At 35.3% G+C, this 23,729-nt stretch overlaps 1 protein-coding gene across 1 annotated transcript; it reads right to left on the bottom strand.

The window, feature by feature from the left end:
- Positions 1 to 8,046: 8,046 nt before the first annotated feature.
- Positions 8,047 to 15,633, bottom strand: LOC117341694 (laccase-6-like). The gene is made up of 3 exons (XM_033903549.1): positions 15,554 to 15,633; positions 9,625 to 11,650; positions 8,047 to 8,646 (listed from the first exon to the last, which is right to left on the bottom strand). The coding sequence occupies exons 2-3, from the start codon at positions 11,648 to 11,650 to the stop codon at positions 8,573 to 8,575; spliced, it is 2,100 nt and encodes a 699-aa protein (XP_033759440.1). The 5' UTR covers positions 15,554 to 15,633; the 3' UTR covers positions 8,047 to 8,572.
- Between the last annotated feature and the right edge of the window lie 8,096 nt (positions 15,634 to 23,729).

Here is a 23,729-nt window from a genome sequence, read left to right on the forward strand (position 1 = left end):
AAGTATAACTGACAAAGTTTAAAAAAAAAAAATCATTTTTTATTTTCCATTGCATCATTCATTTCAACATTTCATTTACATCATGTCACAACAGTAAATTCCATGACATAGTATTGAAATTGATGAATTTAGATGAGGATAGATCGGACTCTTTCCCACTTTTGCTGGGTCTTTTGAGCTATATTGGTTGAAAGATTGTAGACCGAATCTAGATCTAAACTTCTATAATTCTTAATTAAGGTTTTACAAGTTTCCCAATTGGTGTTTGTATTGTCTTTGTAGAGATATGTATTTCTTAATCAAAAGAATCACTAGATTAAGACCAATTGGTTGTCTGTCATCTGTAACACCAAGTAGGAAAGAGTCAAATTTTCTTTCTAACCTTATACTATAACATTGATAAAGAGAGTTAATAAGACTTGTCCATAATGATTGGCTATGGGGACAATCCCAAATGAGATTGCATATTGTTTCACTACAAAAACTGTACTCTCCGTATTCAAGAACTTCCATTTTTAATAACATTGCATTAGTAAAAAAAATACTCTGAGTAATTCTTTATTGGAAACTTTGTAGTTTGGAGTCATATGTTTCATGAAACGGAATAACATGATGTTTTTTCCGACTCGTTTTTGCAGAAAGATATATCTAACAAGGTATGCCATCTCTCATGAGATTTAACAGGCCATTCTGCCACCTTTGAAATCATTTGTTTTAATAAAAATATCTTGATGGCTTTTCAATACTTTTTAACTTGGTTTAAGTTGTTATGTACAATATTTTCAATATTTTGTCTGTGGTCATTGACCAATCTTTTCCAGCCTCTTGGAATAGCACTAATGAGACTATTGAAGTTCATGAAATTAATGCGAGCTTGATATTTTTTCATGAATTGTTCATATGTCAAAAAATCCATTTCCATCAACAAGGTCCTTTACATAGTATATATCAGTATCACATACCTTCTTAAAAAAACAGGGCGTCTATTTATTTTAATACTTTCATTAAACCATAAAGGCTGAGAGAGAATATCCTCAGGGGGTTCTGTAAGACCAAAATTGGTTAAACTCCGTATTTTATCGCATCCATATTTTTCAATATGGTTAATGAATAGTTTTTTCCCAGTCTGAATGATTATCTTAGTCTAAACATTTTTTATTCATATTACTGTTAATGCTTTGCAATAAAAAAAAAAAATAAAAAAAAAAAAACAATAACAAAAAACAACAACATCGGGGACCTTTAAACCACCGCCTTTATAGTCTGCTATTAAAATATTTCTTTTTAATTGATCTACATTGCCATTCAAGATAAAATTAAAGAATAGCTTTTGGAAAGACTACAGTGCTTTTTCATTTGGGCTTGCAAGAACTGTCAAAACTTGCACCATGATAGGGAACGCTAATGTTTTAATAACCGTTACTTTACCAATGATTGATAAATTCCTGAGAGATCAATTAGACAAAAGATTCTCTATTGCTTTATACTTTTCAGTGAAATTGCTATCAAAAATATTTTCTTTGGATAGATCATATGAAATTCCTAGTAGCTAGAATTTACTACTGTGATTCCAATAAACTTTTGGAGTTGCTTCAATTTCCTCTCCGCAGCCTCGTTTTGTCCCAATCCATACAGCTTGAGTTTTGTCAAAGTTTGCCTTCACGTCCGAACATTTTCCAAAGATGTCATTCAAGAATAGACTTTTTTTCTAATGATTTCTTATTATCATCCTGTATTAGTGTTGAATCATCCACGTCAATACTTAAGTATTTAAGTATTGACGTATTGAAGTATTGACGTATTGAAGTATTGACTTAAGTATTTAAGTACTTTAGTATAAGTCAATACTTAATATATATTCCGAGTTACAGACCCGTGTACGATCGCTGTTCCGTCTTAAACGCAAACGCTACGGAAGTGCTACGGAAATGGTACGGTAATGCTACGGAAGTGCTACGGAAATGGTACGGTAATGCTACGGAAATGGTACGGAAATGGTACGGTAATGCTACGGAAGTGCTACGGTAATGCTACGGTAATGCTACGGAAATGCTACGGTTGACGCTCACAAATAATCGACCGTTTCTGAATAAATTATCTGGTTCTTTTAAAAGCGGATCCTAGACGAAGCGAACACGTAGAAACGACAGTGCAATGGTGTTTGATGGAGTGAATGTTGTATCGGGAAGTGGAAGAACGTTTTATCAAATTGTACTACTATAGAAAATCTCCGTATGCAAAAAACTGTGCAACTTTTAGAAACCGGAAATATTAAGGTCATATAAGGATCTTTCAAATTTAGGAAAATTTATTATTCTCGGCAACAAAAGACGATAGCATTTAATTTTAAAATAAAATCACTCTCTACACTAGCGCTGCGGTCACGTATGTGTTGTCTCTGTGTGTCCGAACTTTATTGTTGTGTTTTTATGTATTCATCTATATTTTCACTGCATTTGTACTGATAAACCGTAAGGTTTAAGAAATCAACTAATTGAATTGAAAAACTTGTATCAAAGTGTTAATTTAGGTACAGGTAAACAGATCAAGATTTCTGAACACAGATTGACCAGGCTATGAATAGACCCCCTATAGGGCTAATTGTAAAAAGGAGAAACTGACCAGGTGTGGTGATGGCTTATACACCTGAGCCCGATGACTCCTAATCAAGTGTATATCCATAGCCATCAGGTGAAGTTGATGGTGGTGGGGGGGGGGGGGGGGATTAGTACCCATGGCAACAAGTTAGGGGGACAATTAAGTCAAGTACATGTACATGTCTGGCAAGTCTATATATAACAATCACTGGTACATATTACTGGTGTGTATGCATTGACGATTTGTTTAAAAGTCTGATGTCGGATCAGATGAAACTCTGGCAGGGGAGGGATAAAAACTAAAAATAAGACATCAATAATTATATACTTAAGAATATACAATGTACATGTGTAATCAGATACGTGTATATCACATGTCTGCAATGGAGCGGACTCTGTGTGTTTACGTGATAATGGATAACACTCTGAAAATCTTTATTAATGGACTTGTGTTGTGATCTAACCTTCAGTTGAGTGACAATCAGTTAACCTTTGCACCCAAGGAGAAGTGAGGAGTGCACGATAATTAGTTCACAACTGTTTTTTGTTTTTTAACTTATTGTCACAAAGGACATAACCAGGTAATACATTGTTTCAATATATAAAGACTTCAGTGTAGAGTGAAGAATCTACCTTTGAAATTAATTTTGATGTTGTTTGCGATCATTTTAATCATTTACATCATGCTTCTATTACAACACATCTGTTTGTGTCAGAGGCCTAATAATGGCTGACTCAGGTGTACATGTACTTCATGTAAATATTTTGTCGGACAAAATATTAATATTTTAAACTTTTATTGAATGTTAATTCAATAAAGTTTTGGCTTTTACATTGTTATTCGAAACTTGAAAGTGTCTTTTACAGTACATGTCATCTATCTGATTTATACATTGTACAAAAAAATGTATGTTCTGTCGACAGATCTTAAGACATGTACAAATAAATGTACATGTCCAGACTACATGTACATTAAATTGAAGCCAAACATCTAGGAAAGGCCTGTTGCCAATGGCCAACTGGGCGCAATATGCAACCCAACAGCCTTGAGGACATGCATCCTATCACACCTTACCTGTAAGATGCTTTTCAGTCTAGCTCTTTTGTGTCTGGCACATGGTATACCTGGCCAGGTGACCTATCCTCAATTAACCCCCCGGGGTCCAATTAAGGCTCATTCTCACTGAGCCAACATATGGAAATTTACCTGTATTATCAGGCCAACATGTCAAATTTTACACCTGAGTGAGTTTAAACTATAGCAGTAGCCTGTTCTTACTTTCATGAGAGAAAATATAAAAATGTCAAGTTGAATATGACTTATAAAATGATGACTCAAATGATTCACCCTCTCTTTTACATTTTTTTTTCAAAACTTTCCTTTTTGCCGATGATGGTAAATTTTGTAAAGCAGCACGTGATATTTAAGACTCCTATCCGATATTGACAGAGTCTACGAATGGTGTTAAACTTTAAAATGTACGTTAAAAGATATACAACTGAGTATCCCGACAGCTTGGGTGAGGAATCTCTAAAGAAAGAAACACATGCTAAAGACTTGGGTGTATGGATCACTCCGAATCTTAACTTTTTATTTCATGTTAGATAAGTGGTTGGTAAGGTCATGCCAATCTACATATTTGGATTTTCAAAATGTTATTCGCTCTCTGTACACTAGTGCAGTCAGTTAGATTACTGCTCTGAAATATGGTCACCATATCAAGCAACACTCGTACACCAGATTGAAGTTGTACAGGTTCTTTTTTTTTTATTTTTATTTTTTTTTTATTTCTATGTTTTAAATCAAAATTAACCGATAATAGTCTATATTAAATGTAAATTTGTACACAATTCAACTTATCTAGTCTGGTATGAAGACATTAATATATATACTTTTATTCAAATCTGTACATGGCCTGCTTGATCGAACTTTTACAGGATAAATTAACTTTTTAGTTCCACATCTTTTTTTGACTAGGTCGAGTAGCTAGCTCAACCTTGCTTTATCCCTGTAAATGCTGGATTATTGTAAGAAATTGTAAATTTCTTAAAAGAGTCCTAATTAATTTTAACTACTTTCGTCATGTTTCCGACAGTTTTTTAACGTTTCACTTGAGAGATTTATGTCGGACGAAGATTTGTTTTCAGAATTAGGTCTCTTTTTTACTGTTCATAACAAGACTTACTTGATTGTCTGGATGATTTCTATTTAGGACATCAGTTCTATTTCACATGTGTATGCACTATATATACCGTATTTGCTCTTACTATGTAATTAATTTACTCTTGTTATACTTTATCAGAGACATATATATATATATCACGCATGTAATATATACGTCTCTGATTTTATCAATTTGTTATCAATTCTGTGATTAGACCTTTGGGTTTTAAAATTGAAATAAATAATGAAGAACTCCATAGATCACGATGGCATTCTCATTAAAGTTGGACGTTTTATGAATCAGTCTATAGCCTTACCTGTAGGCTATAATTATCTCTTATTGTTCTACCTTTCCCACCTATATCACTTGGTCCACAAAATACCTTACCTTTAGTTTACCTGTATACCACATGCTGTGTTGTTTGTATCATTGCTGACAATTAAGTCTAACTACCCTAGTTTACCTGTGTGATACTGTCTGGACCATTTGTACCCTATACATGTAGCCTGACCAGTGCATATTATATGTAACTGTTTTAAAGGTTAGACCATAGCACAGTAAAGGTAATATTGTTTATTTAACACGATCTTCATCTTGGTTTCCATCGTAATGCGTCGACTACTACTAGGATCCGCCATTTTTTTTATTACACTAAGATCGATGGACCATGTGACTTGACTTGTTTTTTGTGAGTGTTATTTTTTCTATACAAAGATACAGACAGATTTATAGCCGTATCTATGTAATTCTCACCTCCTCATAAAATTATTTGCTGTCGCTACATTTCTTTTTTGACGTTCGGTAAGTATATTTAACTAAATTTCGTTTCGATAAAAAATACATTCCGCAAAATTTTCTACCGAACGGTTATGAGACGGTCTGTGAGTGAAAATCGGCAAACGGTACGGAAATGGTACGGAAATACTACGGTAATGCTACGGGAGTGCTACGGAAATGCTACGGTTATGCTACGGTAATGCTACGAAAATGGTACGGTAATGCTACGGAAACGCTACGCTTAAATCGGAACTGCGAACGTACATGGGTCTGTATTTTCGATGAAACTTTTAACATCAGGATCAAACATTATAGCTGCTGATAGTAGTTCAAGACAAATAATAAATAGATATGGAGACAAAGGGTCATCTTTGTCGTACACCTCGGGTAACATCAAAAAAAGTAGAAAGATGTCCATTGTTTTCAACAGTTGTTGATATGTTGGAGTACACAATCTTGAAGTTATTAAGAATATCATTACTGAACCCAAAAATTGTAGACTCTTTTCAATGAATGGCCATCTAAGGGAATCAAATTCCTTTTCAAAGTCTAACATTAACAGAATAGCAGGTACACTATTTTTTCAGATTTGAATATAACAGCATTGATAATCCTTGAACATTCTCCTATATAACGACCCTTGACAAAACCGGATTGACTTCCACTAATTTTATCCACTAAAGTGGGTTTTATTCTGTTGGCAAATTGATGATGCTGCTATCCTATAGTCTACATTTAAAAGTGTAAATGGTCTCCAATTTTTAAGGTATAATTTTGATTTCCAAGATTTAGGTATACATTTCATTATTCCTTGACGTTGGCTTATTGACATTGATTGATCCTGAAAGATTGGTTGATAGATTTAATAAAGAATGTTTGTAAGTCAGACAAAAAAAAAAAAAAAAAAAAAATTTATAAAACTCTGTTGTAAAGCCATCAAGGCCTGGGGATTTCCCATTGCTCATATTTTCAAAGCTTGCAGACATTCCTCTACCATGAGTGGACCATTCATTGAATTACTTTATAACTGACAAAGTTAAGAGAGATTCTGTTACTCAGAATTATTTTGATTGGGGACTAAATTTGTAGATGTAAGGGTATTTATTGATTCTTTAAATCTTTGATGGATAAGAAGAATGTATTAAAAAAACGACTAATTGGCAAGTAATTCTCCCTTTGATAGAGTATGTATACAAGAATATCGAAGTAGTTGTAAAATGTTTTTTGGAAGTTGTTTTTACAGTTTGGATAGTGAATAACGAAAAGGTAAGGGAAGAAATATTTAGAAAACATATTTGGAAAACTCCTATATGTTGATAAAAAAAGTTTATTTTATAAGGACTATAGTGAATGACCCATTGAAATATTTTGCCTCTTGCACTTTGATATATTTCAAGAATTTAGCCAGATCTATGGGTTAAATTTTTTTTTCGTCAATTCCATGGTCTAGTATGCGCTGTTAAATCCTATTTTACCAAATACAATTTTGATATTCGCCAACCATCTCTTCCAAGTATCCCATATGATATTGAAAATTCGTAAATGAAAGGAAGGGAACCAGGCATTTATGTAATATTATGGTTAAGAAATGTACAATTCCAACAGGTAGAAAAAGATGGAAAGAAACATAAGAATTAAATGTTTTAAATTGGAGAAAGTTTATCAAATTTATTTTTTAGCCAATAGAAATACCTAATTACAATGGTTTCAGTACAGAAAAGTACAACATATTATCTTTACTACAAATTTCTTCATGTTCAAAATAGGACTATCAAATAATCCACACTGTTCATTTTGTAATTTAGAGAGAGAAACTATAGTTAATATTTTGTGAGAATGCCCAGAAGTCCAAAAGTTTTTAGAAAGTGTTAAATTTCTTTAAGAGGCTCTATTCATTCCTTTTTTTTCAATAAAATGAATATACTTTTGGGGCTGTCAAATTGCTGGTAACAGTCTTGAAGAGAAGATTTTAGTTACATGTATCATAAACTTGTGTATATAACCAGATGTCAACAAAGAATGTTAAGTTTAAATGCCCTTATTTATTATATTAACGAATGTCATGCTTTGCAGAAATTGGTTGCAACCAGTGAAGGAGATCACGGAAAATTAAGCTTTGATAATGATAATTAATTTTTTTGGTCTTTTATTTTAACTACAATTGCGATATGTTCATATCTAACGACGATCAATCTCTTCATCCTGATGTTATGCTCTTTATTTTCTTTACAAATGTATCTATGTATGCTACAACATCGCTAACTTTGTCTGTCTGTCTGTCTGTCTGTCTGTCTGCCTCTCGTCCTTTGTGTGAATATTGATGATGATGATGATGATGATGATGATGATGATGATGGTGTTGGTGGTGGTGGGGTGATGATGATAATGATGATGATGATGATGATGATGATGGTGGTGGTGGTGGTGGGGTGATGATGATAATGATGATGATGATGATGATGATGATCTGCGGGCTATTTCAAAATAGGAATGACAGTTAATAAGATTCGTTTTCACTTTTTAATTTCTAATCATGTGATACCAAAAGGTATACAATTTGTTTCATTTCACACAAGTAGTTTGATTTATATATGTTTGCGATTAGTTATACAAAACTATAAAAAAATGATTTACATTTAAATATAAAATGATAGTAAATTACCTACGTATTACATCATCAAAAAATATATGCAATCTATGGCATTGATTTGTTGTTTTTATTTTTATGCAGCAAATCCGTCGCTCGGCTTGAATCGGTTGTTGTACGTCACGACTGCGCATGTCCCAAACGAAATGCAATCAACGTCGCTCCCGTGTGTAGTCCCTGTTAGTAAACCCTGATCCAATAAACCGTGGTGTTGTGTCGTTCATTCAATATGATTGATGATGCATGTATTTATGTTATTGAAGACAGTGTTGATTATTCGATTGTATTCATTTTTTATGAAAATTATATCATATTTTCAATTGTAGGACTTTTGTTAATAATTATGAACGTATATGACTTTCTCTCTCTAGATTGTCGTGTACATGTTACACACTAAACTGGTTTGTGATTGCAGATACGGCCATCCAAACCAGGATCCAGTTGACATTCCGGGTAGGATCTGAAAATAAATGACGGAAAATAATATACATCGAATGAATAATGGACCATTAACACTGTTCAACGAACACAGGACAATGAACGATGGAAAATAAACACTGGACAATGAACACTGGACCAGGACAATTAGACAATAAGCAACGGCCAATGAACATCGGGCAATGAACACTGGGCAATGAACACTGGGCAATGAACACCGGATGGCAATACTGTGAAGTATGTATCATTTGGAGGGTGGTAATACATGTAGTGTAAAATATGTATCGTTTGGAGGATGGTAATAGTGTAAAGTATGTATCGTTTGGAGGGTGGAAATGGTGTAAAGTATGTAACTTTTGGAGGGTAGTAATAGTGTAAAGTATGTATCGTTTGGAGGGTGGTAATAGTGTAAAGTATGTATCATTTGGAGGGTGGTAAAGGTGTAAAGTATGTGTCATTTGGAGGGTGGTAATAGTGTAAAGAATGTATCATTTAGAGGGTTGTAATAGTCTAAAAGTATGTATCATTTCGAGGGTGGTAATAGTGTAAAGTATGTAACTGTGGGAGGGTGGTAATGGTGTAAAGTATGTATCATTTGGAGGGTGGTAATAGTGTAAAGTATGTATCGTTTGGAGGGTGGTAATAGTGTTAAATATGTAACTATTTGAGGGTGGTAATGGTGTAAAGAATGTATCATATTGAGGGTGATAATAGTGTAAAGCATGTATCATTTTGAGGGTGGTAATTGTGTGAAGTATGTAATATTTAGTATTGCATAACATGTACAACATTATCTTGCTTTCAATCATAATTTCTTTTTGTTAGCGATGTAGCACTGTAATTCATTTTTGCTTTGGATAAGATAACAACCGGGCTGTTATTTTCCCTTCATACCAAAGTGATACAAGTCATTCGCACTATAAACAAGTGAAATACATTCGAAGCGATAACATAAAACCCGAAAAACAGATTTGTGATAAGGAAGTAAAACTATACACACCGGTTCCTGATTCCGTGGGTAGCGGATTTCCATCTGTTCGAAATACTCCACAAGTAGGGAAATTCTTTGGTATGGCGGGATACATATTCGGCGACTCGACGATCACCATCCCCATTCCGTTCGTGTTGTGGAGGTCGATGTGACAATGGAAGAACCAGGCCCCTGGGTTGTCTGCCTTGAATCTGATGACGACGTAGCCATCAGTAGGGACGATGATGGTGTCTTTCTGTGCTGTATTGTTGAGGATAAGCCCAGGGATGTTGCCTCCATTCCAGGACGTGTTAGCCCACACGGGATCGTTACAGAAGCCTTTAGATCCTTGAGCACACGATATGTCTGGCGTTGAACCAATAAGGTGTCCGCTGGAATTGTACTGGCCGAAACCCATCTTCATGACATAAAACGAATGTCCATGTAAATGTACCGGGTGTGACCAACCTTTTCCGTTCCCGAGGTTGGTCAGTGTGAACTGGTAAACCTTTCCGTATAGAATTTGCTGTGTGTATGTACAGGAACAGAGGTTATTGTCAGCACAGTTAGCAGGGCAGGCAGTTGTAAGGTTACCAGGTTGTGAGTACAGTGGTGCGATAGGCGGTACGAATTGGCGCCCATTCACTGATGCAGGAGTATCGCCTGCCTCTCCTGGAAAAGCAAAGTTAAAGAAGTATTCCTGATCGATAGTAGCAACCTCGTCTGGTTTCGAATTGAAATCGTTTGTCCGTGCATCATTATACGTCAAACAGTCCTCGTCACCATTGACAGGACTAAGGTATGGACAGTTGAAAATCTTACATTTGTTATTCATGGAGCAGTTGAGAGATAAAGGTTTGCCTGGATTGACGTTAACGGTTGCGCTTCGATAGTGAATTATAGCCTCCGCTACATGGAATTGGTCTTTTTCCAGTGTCTTAGCTACAAGCATGTAATTTCCATTGGACTGATTCGTAAATATCTTGAAATCATATCTCTCTCCAGGGTTGATAATGAAGGCGTCCACAACGATTTCCTGAATTGCGAAACCGTCCGATGCGGTAAGCGTGAGTTTAGGATGGCCAGTAACATAAACAAGAAAGGGGTAAAGGGTCGCTGCACTGATAACCCTGAAAGTGTACCACTTGTTCCTAATGACGTCATATTGGGTCAAGGGAGCCTGGTTGTGATTGTAACTATTTATGTAGTAACGGCCTTTTCCATTCACAAGACCAGAGTGAAACAAAAATCTGCTGTACATTCCCCCATCTTTAGAAGCTGTAGGCTCGTACCGAGCTCGTCTCGATTGATAGAAGACGCCGTACAGCATACGTTGGTATAAAGAGGCAGCATCATCGTCATGGTTCCAGTCCTGAAGCATCGTCACGTGTTCTGATTTAGTTGCCGAAGGAAGCTCCTGTTTGGGATAGATGATGAGCGCCCCATACAGTCCCATTGTCCGCTGATCTGCAATATGTGCGTGGTAGAAGCTTGTCCCATGAGGTTTTGCTTTGAATTTGTACGTGAATTCCTGACCGTGTCCTAGCGGACATTGAGAAACAAAGGCGACACCGTCGGAGTATGGAGTCCCTTTTTGTTGCATACCATGCCAGTGTATCGTAGTACTATCTGTGTGCATCAGGTTCCGGACATGGATGATCAAAGTCTGATCCTCGTACGCCGTGATCTGTGGGCCCGGAAATCGTCGATTTACAGCTATAACAAGTCGAGAGTTGTTGCCATCCGCCGTCAAGATAAAGGGCAATTCATCTGTGTTTTCTATGGGCGTGTTGGTTTTATCGTACTCAAACAGAAGACCCCGTAATGGAATCACCAAGGATTGTTCTTCTTCATGCATCATAGTTAAACGGTGTTCAATTGTGAGATAACACTCACAGACATCGTGACCTTGTCGGCATGTCGTAGTCAGACAGGCGGGGATCTTCCCAGTTCGTGTGTCTTCCCAGTAGTTTTGGTTCTGACTGACAGCAAGTTCGGCCAGTATTACGAATAGAACCACCGTCCTAGCGAGGTAAAGACATCTTTCTGACTCCATCTGAAAAGCATATAACATGGTCAGTTGATTTCTAAATTTGAAATCACATTTGCACGATACATGTTATATCAATAATTCATAATATAATTGAAAAATATGTACAACTTTCTTCTTCAGCCCTTCACACTGTATCACATAAAAGATTATCTAAAAATCGTAGTGTGTACTTTCGTTCAACGCTTATCATTTTTAAAGGGGGACGGCTGTTTCGCATGTTGTCAATAATTACACATACATTAATGCGAATTGTACATATATTACATATATTAAACACAGTATAACTGCGGGTATTTCTGGCTAGGCGATTAGATACCGTTGATTGTGAGTTCGAAGCCCGGTCAGGGTACGAGTCATACAGTTGTCTTTCTTCGGCATTTGTTTTACTATGTCATATATCTAATTATATTTGCATTCTCTGTTGCATTTGCCTATATGTCGTTAGTAAACCTAATTGTATTCATGAGACTTTATACTGCAATTTACAGTTATTCTGTCTGTTTAGGAATACAGCTCAAAGTAACGGGCGACATTCTATTTATCTGTCACCCAAATTGTATTCATATCGACTGTATACTACAATTTGGTAACAGTTCAATGCTAAAATACTAGCGGAAAAAAAGAAAACGAAACTCCAGTTCAGTTTTTCTAATATAACTTTAGACGAGTGGTGTAAACTCAATTAAATTTCACACTGAGCTACCTCTGCATTGTGAAAATGTTCTTCAGTTTAATTTCAGTCGACCGTGACCACGCTCGATGCTATCAGCATATTTTTTTCAAGAAAACGTGCATCTGGGGTACAATTACACAATATTTGCTGGCTATGTATTAAAAATCAACATTGATTACATATCGGTTACAGAACATCTCTTTTCGAGGCGATTGTAGAATGAAATGTCGCAATGAGTGAAGTCAAAAAATTATGTAAAAGAATAACTATCGAAAATAAACTTTTTTTTCTCGCTAACACAAGGTATCATATGCACTGTGCCTTTGATCGGACGATTAAACTTTTGAATTCCATGTCGTAGTTGTACAAATGTACTGTGTTGAATATATGTAATATGTGTACAGTTTACATCTTGGGGTTATTTTGATACCCATTTATAAAATTCCATTTCCAAGTATTTTGTTTTTGGCCATCATTCGCCATTTACGTGTAAGTTTAGGACAAATTAAAAGATATTAGTAGTGAAGAAATATTATCTTTGTTCTTTGTTCAGAGTGTCTTCTATCTGATAAATATGTCAAGGTATCGGGCCGACAATCACTTTTTTTAAGAACGTAGATATGGCGCAGTAGCATAAGTTGCGGGTATTTCTGACTAGGCGATTCGGTGCCGTAGATTATAAATTCGAGGCTCATCGATATGGAAGATAAACTAAAAATTGGGAGTATTTCTTCCGAATGGGAAATTATACTTCTAGACAGTGTCGGGCCAGTTTATCCAGCACATGCACAGATGAGGAATCAGATGTTGAAACGGGTAATGAGATGAGGTAGACAACAGAGACGTAGGCCTGACATTAATGAACTCATCTATAAAATATAATATAAATTACCTCATTTGGATGAATTGAGAAAGGATGTCAGAAGAATCGATCATTGAGATGAATGCGAGTTCTATTCACGAGAGCGACCATTTGAAGCAAATGCATCTAATTAAAACGGTTAATTGTCCTATTTGTCAATATAATGATGTAATAACCAAATGTAATAGCTGTATTAATTCAAAATCTTCAAAGCTTTTTGTAGCTATTTTGAATTATAAACAACAGAGACAATCAAATAATGTAGCATAATATATTGCATGCATTGATAACCTATATGTATAAAACACAACTATATTATTATATTGTACATGATATAAAAATGATAATGATATAAAAATAGACTCCGGCCAAATTATACAGTCCCAAGATAGTCCGGTTTAGAGTCCACTGAATCTCTATTTAAATCAGGGATATATCTGATCATAAAATTAATGTATTTTGATAGAGATACATGTATGTATATAGATAAACCTATCTGTATCTAAATAGAGATAGGTGTACTTAAATATCTAAATCAAATTGGCAAAAACTCAAATGGCTGGACATAGACTTGTATATTTTATTGAATTTGTATGGAAAGGTGCTCGTCCGAAATTATCATTTTAGGACAGATATCTTATAGTCTGTCCGTAATTATATTATAGGGCAGATATCTTATAGCCTCTCCGTAATTAGTATTGTAGGGCAGATATCTTATAGTCTGTCCGTAATCAGTAGTTTAGGACAGATATCTTATAGTCTGTCCGTAATTAGTATTATAGGACAGATATCTTATAGTCTGTCCGTAATTACTATTGTAGGACAGATATCTTATAGTCTGTCCGTAATTAGTATTTTAGGACAGATATCTTATAGCCTGTCCGTAATTAGTATTGTAGGGCAGATATCTTAAAGCCTGTCCGTAATTAGTATTATAGGACAGATATCTTATAGTCTGTCCGTAATTAGTATTGTAGGACAGATATCATATAGCCTGTCTGTAATTAGTATTGTAGGGCAGATATCTTATCGCCTGTCCGTAATTAGTATTATAGGACAGATATCTAATAGCCTGTCTGTAATTAGTATGGTAGGGCAGATATCTTATAGCCTGTCCGTAATCAGTATTTTAGGACAGATATCTTATAGTCTGTCCGTAATTAGTAGTATAGGACAGATATCTTATAGTCTTTCCGTAATTAGTATTGTAGGGCAGATATCTTATAGTCTGTACGTAATTAGTATTATAGGACAGATATCTTATAGTCTGTCTGTAATCAGTATTTTAGGACAGACATTTTATAGCCTGTCCGTAATTACTATTGTAGGGCAGATATCTTAAACTCAATCTGTAATTAGTGTTTTAGGACAGATGTTCAGAAAAATTATAGAAAAGCTTTATATAGAAAGATACAAAACGATACATATGTATACAATAATAAGCTGATGTATGTAAGGTAATCAAGTCTTTAAGTGCCATCTAAATAGCAAATCCAATGATATCAATGATGTTTAATAAGCCTATAAACCCCTATTATGGGGCAATTTAACATAAGTAACTTGATCAACTTTTAGTTTATATCATGGCTTACCTGGTCATTTTGTTGATATGTCTTAAGCTGCATGTAAATGCATGTTTCAGCAGACCATAATTTGCTCATTTGTATAACATATATTGCACAAAATGACCATGCCATTTTGTTCACAAGTGTCTATAGCACACAATAGCTGGTTTGACCAGATTTTACTTAACACATATGAACATTGTTTGTATTTTGACATTGAAATGCAAATGGCGACTGTGAATAATATCATACAAATATGGCATATAATGAGGCATTCAGCCATCAAAATGCTCTTATTAAAGCATCATTTGATTATAACCAGTGTGCTATAGACATACATGTAACAGCAGGATCATCTTTCAGGTTTTATTATCTGTGTGAATTATTCCCTGCTATATCTCACCACAAAACAATTCTACAGAAGAAACTGTTAGCATATAAAACAAATGCATGATAATTTTAAGAAACTGCATGTCCAAACAAACATTTTGGTATATTGCATGACCAGTTTTGTGCAAATCTGTAGATATTTATCCGTTTTTAAAATTAAACATCATTCTCCTATATAGATGACACTTAAACATCTGGTGCAAAACTTAGGAAGAGTTGATTCTTCATTTTATAACTCAGAAGTGACTGTTTTACACACAAAATTAGTCAGCCTTTCATAAAATGCGGAAAGGATACAACTTTTCTCTATTACAATGTATATGAAAATATATATCTCTTAAATCTATTTATAGCTTCCATATCAACGACAGAGTTAAAACAACAACATTTAATAATAAATGTGAAAAGTTACTTACCTCAGAAGGGTTCGGTTTAGCCGTTAAAGCTGAATATAATTATATTAATGCATATATCTGTAGAATACCTTGGAGGCAAGTACACAGGTCTAAACTAAACATGCAATGTTCAGTCACAAGCACAATAACTAAAAAAAAAAGAGAAAAAAAGACGAATAAATAAACTTATGATGCAGATAAGCGTGAACCTCATAGTGATAACCGACAAGGAAGTTTTCTTATCAGGAGCACATGCAGAGCATCAAGATTATTCCGCAAACGTTGCAACATTTGTGAATTTTCTATCCCTTCCAAGAATACTTTAAAACTGTCGCCAGCTTCAGAATATCTTACCTGTGGTATGTGGACAAGGGAAATGGATGGATTAACCGCCAGTCATTGCATTATATAAATAGAACGACTAAATAAACAAACAAATCAGAACAACTCCCTTATGCCTGCTGACGTAGTAAATGAGGTAAGATATCCACAATGCTGTATGGGAAAAGTACCTGCAGTTATTCCATAGATGGATTTCATCAACTCTCACGCTGTAGTCAACAATGGCGACAAAGGGAGAGAGAAACACATCTATGTCGTAGTTCTCGATGTCATCGTGAATATTCAGACAGAATGTCGGATATAAACGCCTGCAATTGAATATAATACCACAATAAGTTGCTGCAAATCGGGGAAGAAATGACCATTCGGCCCGTCTAGTCGTGACTGCCCAGTAGAGCGCCCGTCTTGGAGAGGAGCGACGTTCCGAACGACAGCGGCGACAGGAGCGACGTTCCGAACGACAGTGGCGACAGGAGCCTCCCAAAACACACATACGCACCCACCACACGCATGCATGTCGCACGCACGGGAGGCCGTGCTTAAATGACCTTAGCTGTTAATAGGACGTTAAACAAAATAAAACAAACCAATCTTCCAAGACGACGACATGGAGGTGCAGCGAACAAGAAGATATGGTGCAGGGTGACCCTCGGTATATCAGGAAGATGTTGGCACTCCCATTCCTGTCAGCGAACCAAATCGAGTCTGCTTCCCACAGATGTCCGCCCTTGTTTAGACCCCAGAACTGAGTAAACATAGTTTTTTTTTTATTTAATGAATATAATATTGAGAAACAATTACTAATCCAACATTTACACATTTATTCCTACTATGTTCATTTGTAAATATCTGCCATACTATTTTTTTGTTTGGCTTTTCAGGATGGCACCGCTGAATGAACGGGAAGGCCGGGATAGTCAATATCTCCTTCTACCTCTTCATTCTGTTAAGATCTATATGGACGAAAGCATGTTTTGGCTCTTAACCCGTAACCAGATCTTAGTAGTGTATACTGATGATATGTATTTCAGTCAGATTGTACACAAGTGCAGTTTTAGCGATGGAATGAACGAAAAATATAAATATATAAAAAAAATATTGCCCCTCACAAGTCGTCCGTCCGTATGTCTGTCTCCCTCTCTGCCCCTGTCCTTACGCGGTGCGATCCTATTCAGTTTTTTAGTAACTTAATGTTACATAATGCGATATGTTTATCGGCTACCGACATACTCACCTGACTTGTTTACTTTTGTCCACAAAGCCTAATATCCTGTTTGTTAAGATAAATATCCCAGATATAGAATATGATTTGAGTGACACAACCTTGACACTTTTTTTTTATCTAAAACAGGACAAGAGTACATTTCGATAAAGGGTCTGACTGCCAATCTTCGATGTCGTTTACCTCACAAGTTGTCCGAACGTCGGTCCGTCCGTCTGTCTAGCTGACTGTCTTTTTGTCTGATTTTTGTGGTCTAGACTTCTACACGTACGACTATTAGCATCATTGTTATGTCATGGTAAGGCCAGTCTGTTGCATAATGCTGTGTTAAACATAATGTTGTGTTAAACATAATGCTGTGTTAAACATGCTATTGTGTAAAACATAATGCTGTGTTAAACATAATGTTGTGTTAAACATAATGTTGTGTTAAACATAATGCTGTGTTAAACATAATGTTGTGTTAAACATAATGCTGTGTTAAACATAATGCTGTGTTAAACATAATGTTGTGTTAAACATAATGCTGTGTTAAACATAATGCTGTGTTAAACATGCTATTGTGTTAAACATAATGCTGTGTTAAACATAATGCTGTGTTAAACATAATGCTGTGTTAAACATAATGTTGTGTTAAAATCATAGCTCGGCATAGATAGCTAAAATGTTTACGTAGATATTAACATGAGACGTATACTAAATACATTTACCTGAAACTACCAGAAACCATGCTCAATACATTTACCTTTGTATTTACCCGAAACTACCAGAAACTATACTTAATACATTTACGTACGTATTTACCCGAAACTACCAGAAACCATGCTCAATACATTTACGTACGTATTTACCCGAAACTACCAGAAACCATGCTCAATACATTTACCCTTGTATTTACCCGAAACTACCACAAACTATGCTCAATACATATACCTTTGTTTTTACCTGAAACTACCAGAAACTATGCTCAATACATTTACCTTTGTTTTTACCCGAAACTACCAGAAACCGTGCTAAATACATTTACCTTTGTATTTACCCGAAACTACCAGAAACCGTGCTCAATACATTTACCTTTGTATTTACCCGAAACTACCAGAAACTATGCTCAATACATTTACCTTTGTATTTACCCGAAACTAACAGAAACCATGCTCAATACATTTACCTTTGTATTTTCCCGAAACTAACAGAAACCGTGCTCAATACATTTACCTTTGTATTTACCCGAAGCTACCCGAAACTATGCTCAATACATTTACCTTTGTTTTTACCCGAAACTACCAGAAACTATGCTCAATACATTTACCTATGTTTTTACCCGAAACTACCAGAAACTATGCTCAATACATTTATCTTTGTATTTACCCGAAACTACCAGAAACTATGCTCAATACATTCACCTATGTTTTTATCCGAAACTACCAGAAACCATGCTCAATACATTTACCTTTGTATTTACCCGAATTACCTGAAACTATACTTAATACATTTACCTTTGTATTTACCCGAAACTACCACAAACTATGCTCAATACATTTACCTTTGTTTTTAGCTGAAACTACCAGAAACTATGCTCAATACATTTACCTTTGTTTTTACCCGAAAATACAAGAAACCGTGCTCAATACATTTACCTTTGTATTTACCCGAAACTACCAGAAACCATGCTCAATACATTTACCTTTGTATTTACCCGAAACTTCCAGAAACTATGCTCAATACATTTACCTTTGTATTTTCCCGGAACTACCAGAAACCATGCTCAATTTATTTACCTTTGTATTTACCCGAAACTACCAGAAACTATGCTCAATACATTTACCTTTGTTTTTACCCGAAACTACCAGAAACTATGCTCAATACATTTACCTATGTTTTTACCCGAAACTACCAGAAACCATGCTCAATACATTTACCTTTGTATTTACCCGAATTACCTGAAACTATACTTAATACATTTACGTACGTATTCACACCAAATTACCAGAAACCATGCTCAATACATTTACCTTTGTATTTACCCGAAACTACCAGAAACCATGCTCAATACATTTACCTTTGTTTTTACCCGAAATTTTCTGAAACTATACTCAAAATATATACGTAGGTATTTACCCGAAATTTCCCGAAACTTAACTCAGTTCATTGACGTAAGTATTTTGCCAAAATTGCCCAATACTTTTACCTTTGTATTAACCAGAAATAACCCGAAACTATACTCAATACATAGGTATTCATCCGAGTGGTAGTTCATTTCTATATATTTAGATTTACTCTGCAGCCCCACTATATAACTTTACCAAGCTCACTTAGAAGTTATGAGTCCATAGCTTCCAAATCTTTATTATGACGACATTAATATAGTGACGTCATAATTGTCACGTCGGCGATAACGAAAGATGGCTGTTGAAAAGGCTGTTCCGTCTTTGACGATAATACTTTGTTCATTCATCGTCGGAGCAAAATTCTTGGATATAGTCTTTAAAAATCGTTGTCAAATGTAAATATAAGCATTGAACTGCTTTCAGTTGGAAGTTATGGGCTGATGAATGCCAACTGGACAAAGGCTAGCGCGGTTCATTAAATTTGCTTTTGTCCAGTTGGCATCCATCAGCCCATAACTTCCAACTGAAAGCAGTTCAATGCTTGAATATACATGTATGAAAATGTATGACTCCCAAGTCTGTAATATCCATATAGAAAGTCAGAAATGATTATTTGCCTTATAAGAGGAAAACTTGAATAGCTATGGACAATCAAAATGTATTACAGAATTAAAGAAATGGTACAAATCAAAGACAATGATATGTTATACACAGATGGAATAATAATGGACATTGTTTTCAAAGTTTCATGAGTATCTCACAAAAATAAATGCTAATTAATGCTATTTCAATTAAATTTATCATTTATTTTCCTGTGCAACCTCTAAAACCGCGAATATTTATATACAATTAGCTATTCAGGTTGTACAGTACTTAGCAAGACCACGAAATCAAATACGGAAGTATCGTATACTATAGTGCTCTAATCTCCATGAGCTTAGAATAATACTTTTCAATTATCTAAACCTGCTGAAATATTCCAATATAATAATTTCCATATAGTTGCTACTTTATCATTACCCTAAAAATATTCTTCAGTAAATATTTTGATGCATTTGTTGGCATTACACATCATATTCATTCACTGGGTATTTATTTTCACGGTTCACCGTAAATATAACGAAATTAAATCCACCGCTGATATTACCAACTCCACAGTACATGATCGCCCAAACTGATTTCGTCGATTGATATGGCATCAATGCAACAATACTTGTTGCGTCTATTGTGTTACATATACTACAATAACACATATACAGACCGTGGTTCATCACATATGAAGCGATCATTCATGTCTTTACAGCAACTACAAATTCATTGGTAAACAGCATTATGATAGCACAAAAATTTACTGGTATTTTCACCGAATTATTGGAGTAAATTAAGAACAATTCATTTATATCTGACGTGTAAAACGTAGTTGATGCTACATCACTTGGTCAGGATAAATATTGACAAGGAAAAGTAGAATTAAATATTAATCAAATAGATAGATATTTGTATAATATATACTGAAACGAAAAAGAAACGCAACTTCAAATTGTAGGTTTAATAAAATAATACTTGTGAGCATTATGTTTAAATTTCATATGTAATAGTTAATATTGAATATTGATGTAACATCCTTTAAATGTTTAGAGATTTTTAAGAACAGGTCACTTTGCTAGAAGGTCATGATTGGTAGTACCCTACGTGAATCCAAGTTGAAATGGCAGCAGTTTTGAAACCGTGCCCTAATATCGTGTGTGTCCTCCTCGAACAGTTATCACATCTCTAATTCTTTGTTGCATTGAGTTCATCAGGGCATTGACTTTCCGTATTGGAATGTTATTCCATTCTTGGACGAGTGCATTTGCTAACTGAGGGAGGGTATTTGGGGGGTTACGGCGATTTCGAATTCTTCTGTCTAATTCATCCCACAAATGCTCGATTGGGGACAGGTCGGGGCTATATGGAGGCCAATCTATAGGAACAATGTTCTGTGTCGCAAGAAAGTCTCTACAGACTCTTGCAACGTGTGGTCTCGCGTTATCTTGCTGAAAGGTTAGATGATGCTGCCTAACAAACGGCACAACATGGGGCCTAAGGATCTCATCCCGATAGCGTACGGCCGTTAAATTCCCATTGACTATCACCAAAGGCGTCTTCAAACCATGGGAGATTCCCGCCCAAACCATAACTGATCCACCCCCAAATCGGTCGTGTTCCAAAACACAGGCGTCAGCAAAACGTTCGCCTCGACGCCGGTACACACGTTGACGGCCATCTGCTCGAAATAACGTGAATCGAGATTCATCGGTGAAGAGCATAGACCTCCAACGTCTCATAGGAAAACGTCTGGGCATATGTGCCGTTGCCCATTGCATACGACGTGCTCGACGTTGCGGTGTTAGTGGTAAACCAACGTACTGTCGCCTTGCACGCAAATTAGCCTCACGCAGTCTGTTGATCACTGTTTGGGGATGAATTCGACGGTTATGATTACCAATCGTATTCCTTGCCGTTTCAGCGGCCGTTAATCTCCTGTTACGCAGGTGTGCCAACCTAAGAACCCGGTCTTGACGTCGCGACGTTACGCGTGGACGTCCTGATCTCGGCTGGTCATCGACTCTTCCTGTTGCGTTAAGACGTGAAACTAATCGACTAATAGTCGATTTGTGAACTCTGAATTGTCGAGCGACGTGAAGTTGCGTGTTCCCTGCCAGAAGCATCGCTATAGCACGTCCTCTATCAACCTTTGATAACCGTGGCATAATTGTAAAAGGAATTATTGTTTGCAAAAGTATTGGCGATGATGTGGCTCAATGTTAGTGATGAATTGATACTGGTTTGAATGAAAAAAGAACGCATATGTTTGTACAGGCACGGTTTTTGATGTTTTTACCGCGCCGGAAGTGCATAGGTCTCTAGTCACACTTGGGTGATTTTGAAGATTGGTATGGGTGTTAGGCAGGGTGCATGTTTATTTCCGCGATTTTTATACAGATATGTATATTTAATACAAAATTAATCACAATTTTCCATGTTGCGTTTCTTTTTCGTTTCAGTATATATACAAACTCTCATTTTGACAGCAATAAACATTAAAAACCGTACATCACTTTAGACGTTATGATGGGCCACATTTATTAAAGGATTTCTTATCACAAATTTAAAATCAAAGATAGTTTTAGTAAAAATTGTAAATCTGAAAATTCACAGCAAACAGATTGGTCAAAACATATTAATTCGTTCATAAAAAGTATGTAAAGGTGATCTTTTATCAATCATTAAAACACGTTCGAGTATTTTATAATTCATTCATCGTAATTAATTATTGGTAACAGGGACAATTATAATTAACCATTCAAGATGTACCGCAGTATATATGCTCTAAATGGGTTTTCTCCATGGCTAAAAGAGAAAATAAGAAATGCTTTCTTAATAATTAAATGTATATAGCAAGTATTTAACCATTAAAATGAGACTTAAAAAGGACACTGTTAACTACAAAACGAACAAAACATACTTTATTAAATTTTTCAATTGCTTCAAAGCTTTTCCAGTTATATTTTTATATTGCACAAAATTAATCAAAATCTTACAATAAGGCATAAAAAGGATAAAACAAATCTTGGATTAATATTGGAGAAAGGGCCATTTGTATCCGTTGTGACAAAGACAGCAGAACAAAAGTGTCTCGTGACTGTTGTAACAGAACAATGAATTTATAAATACCCAGTTTATATCATGCCATTGTACATGTCGATCAATACACTACTGTGAAATAAATGATGTCATCTAGAGATGGCAAGACCTGGTGTTTATAGTTGTATAATTAATTTTTCTTTGTTTTCATGGTAAATACTCAAATGTGATTGGTCGAAAAAATCTTTTCATTCTTCTATGAAAGAAATTCCGAGAATGGCGCGAAAAATGTGACGTCACAATACGATAATTAATGTTGCGTATTGATTTGAGAAAAATAATCCCATTTAAAACCAGTAAAATTGTACATAAAACATGTTTTAAATTAGAAAATCATTTTCAAAAATTAATTATAAGCGTTGATGTCAATTATTTTTTTAGTTTTATCGGGGTATGAAACGAATATTTTTTTGTAAACTTCTGTAAGAATCCGCTACGCGGATTCATACAGTTTGCAAACAAAATTTGTTTCATACCCCGATGAAACTAAAACAAATGACATCAATGCTTAAATAAATGTCTAGAAAAGTATTCGTTCGTTGCGAAAGACACCATGTAAATGTCTGATACACAATATAAAAACTCTCAGAAATTAACTCATTTGACTCTGGTGACCTTTAGAAATACGTCAAAGTAATTCTTTTTAATTAACACAATTGATAACCCTTCATCCCAGTATGCTGCCATAAGATATAAGAATTTTTTATTTAGAGTCGTGTTTGTAAAAAAAAACTACTTTAGTCAAAGTCATCAGATTCACAAACTTGATAGCCAAACCTAACACCTAGGCATCGAATGATCTTATAGAGCAAGCATCAAGACTGCATAGAACTGAGAA

The sequence above is a fragment of the Pecten maximus genome, chromosome 14 (assembly GCF_902652985.1).
Source record: "Pecten maximus chromosome 14, xPecMax1.1, whole genome shotgun sequence".
Lineage (NCBI taxonomy): Eukaryota > Metazoa > Mollusca > Bivalvia > Pectinida > Pectinidae > Pecten > Pecten maximus.

Excerpts from the sequence above, each read along its gene's own strand:
- LOC117341694 (XM_033903549.1), bottom strand. The coding sequence starts at position 11,650 with ATGGAGTCAGAAAGATGTCTTTACCTCGCTAGGACGGTGGTTCTATTC. Across the intron at positions 8,647-9,624 it reads ACCCACGGAATCAGGAACCG|ATCCTACCCGGAATGTCAAC; the intron begins GTGTGTATAGTT and ends ATTTATTTTCAG.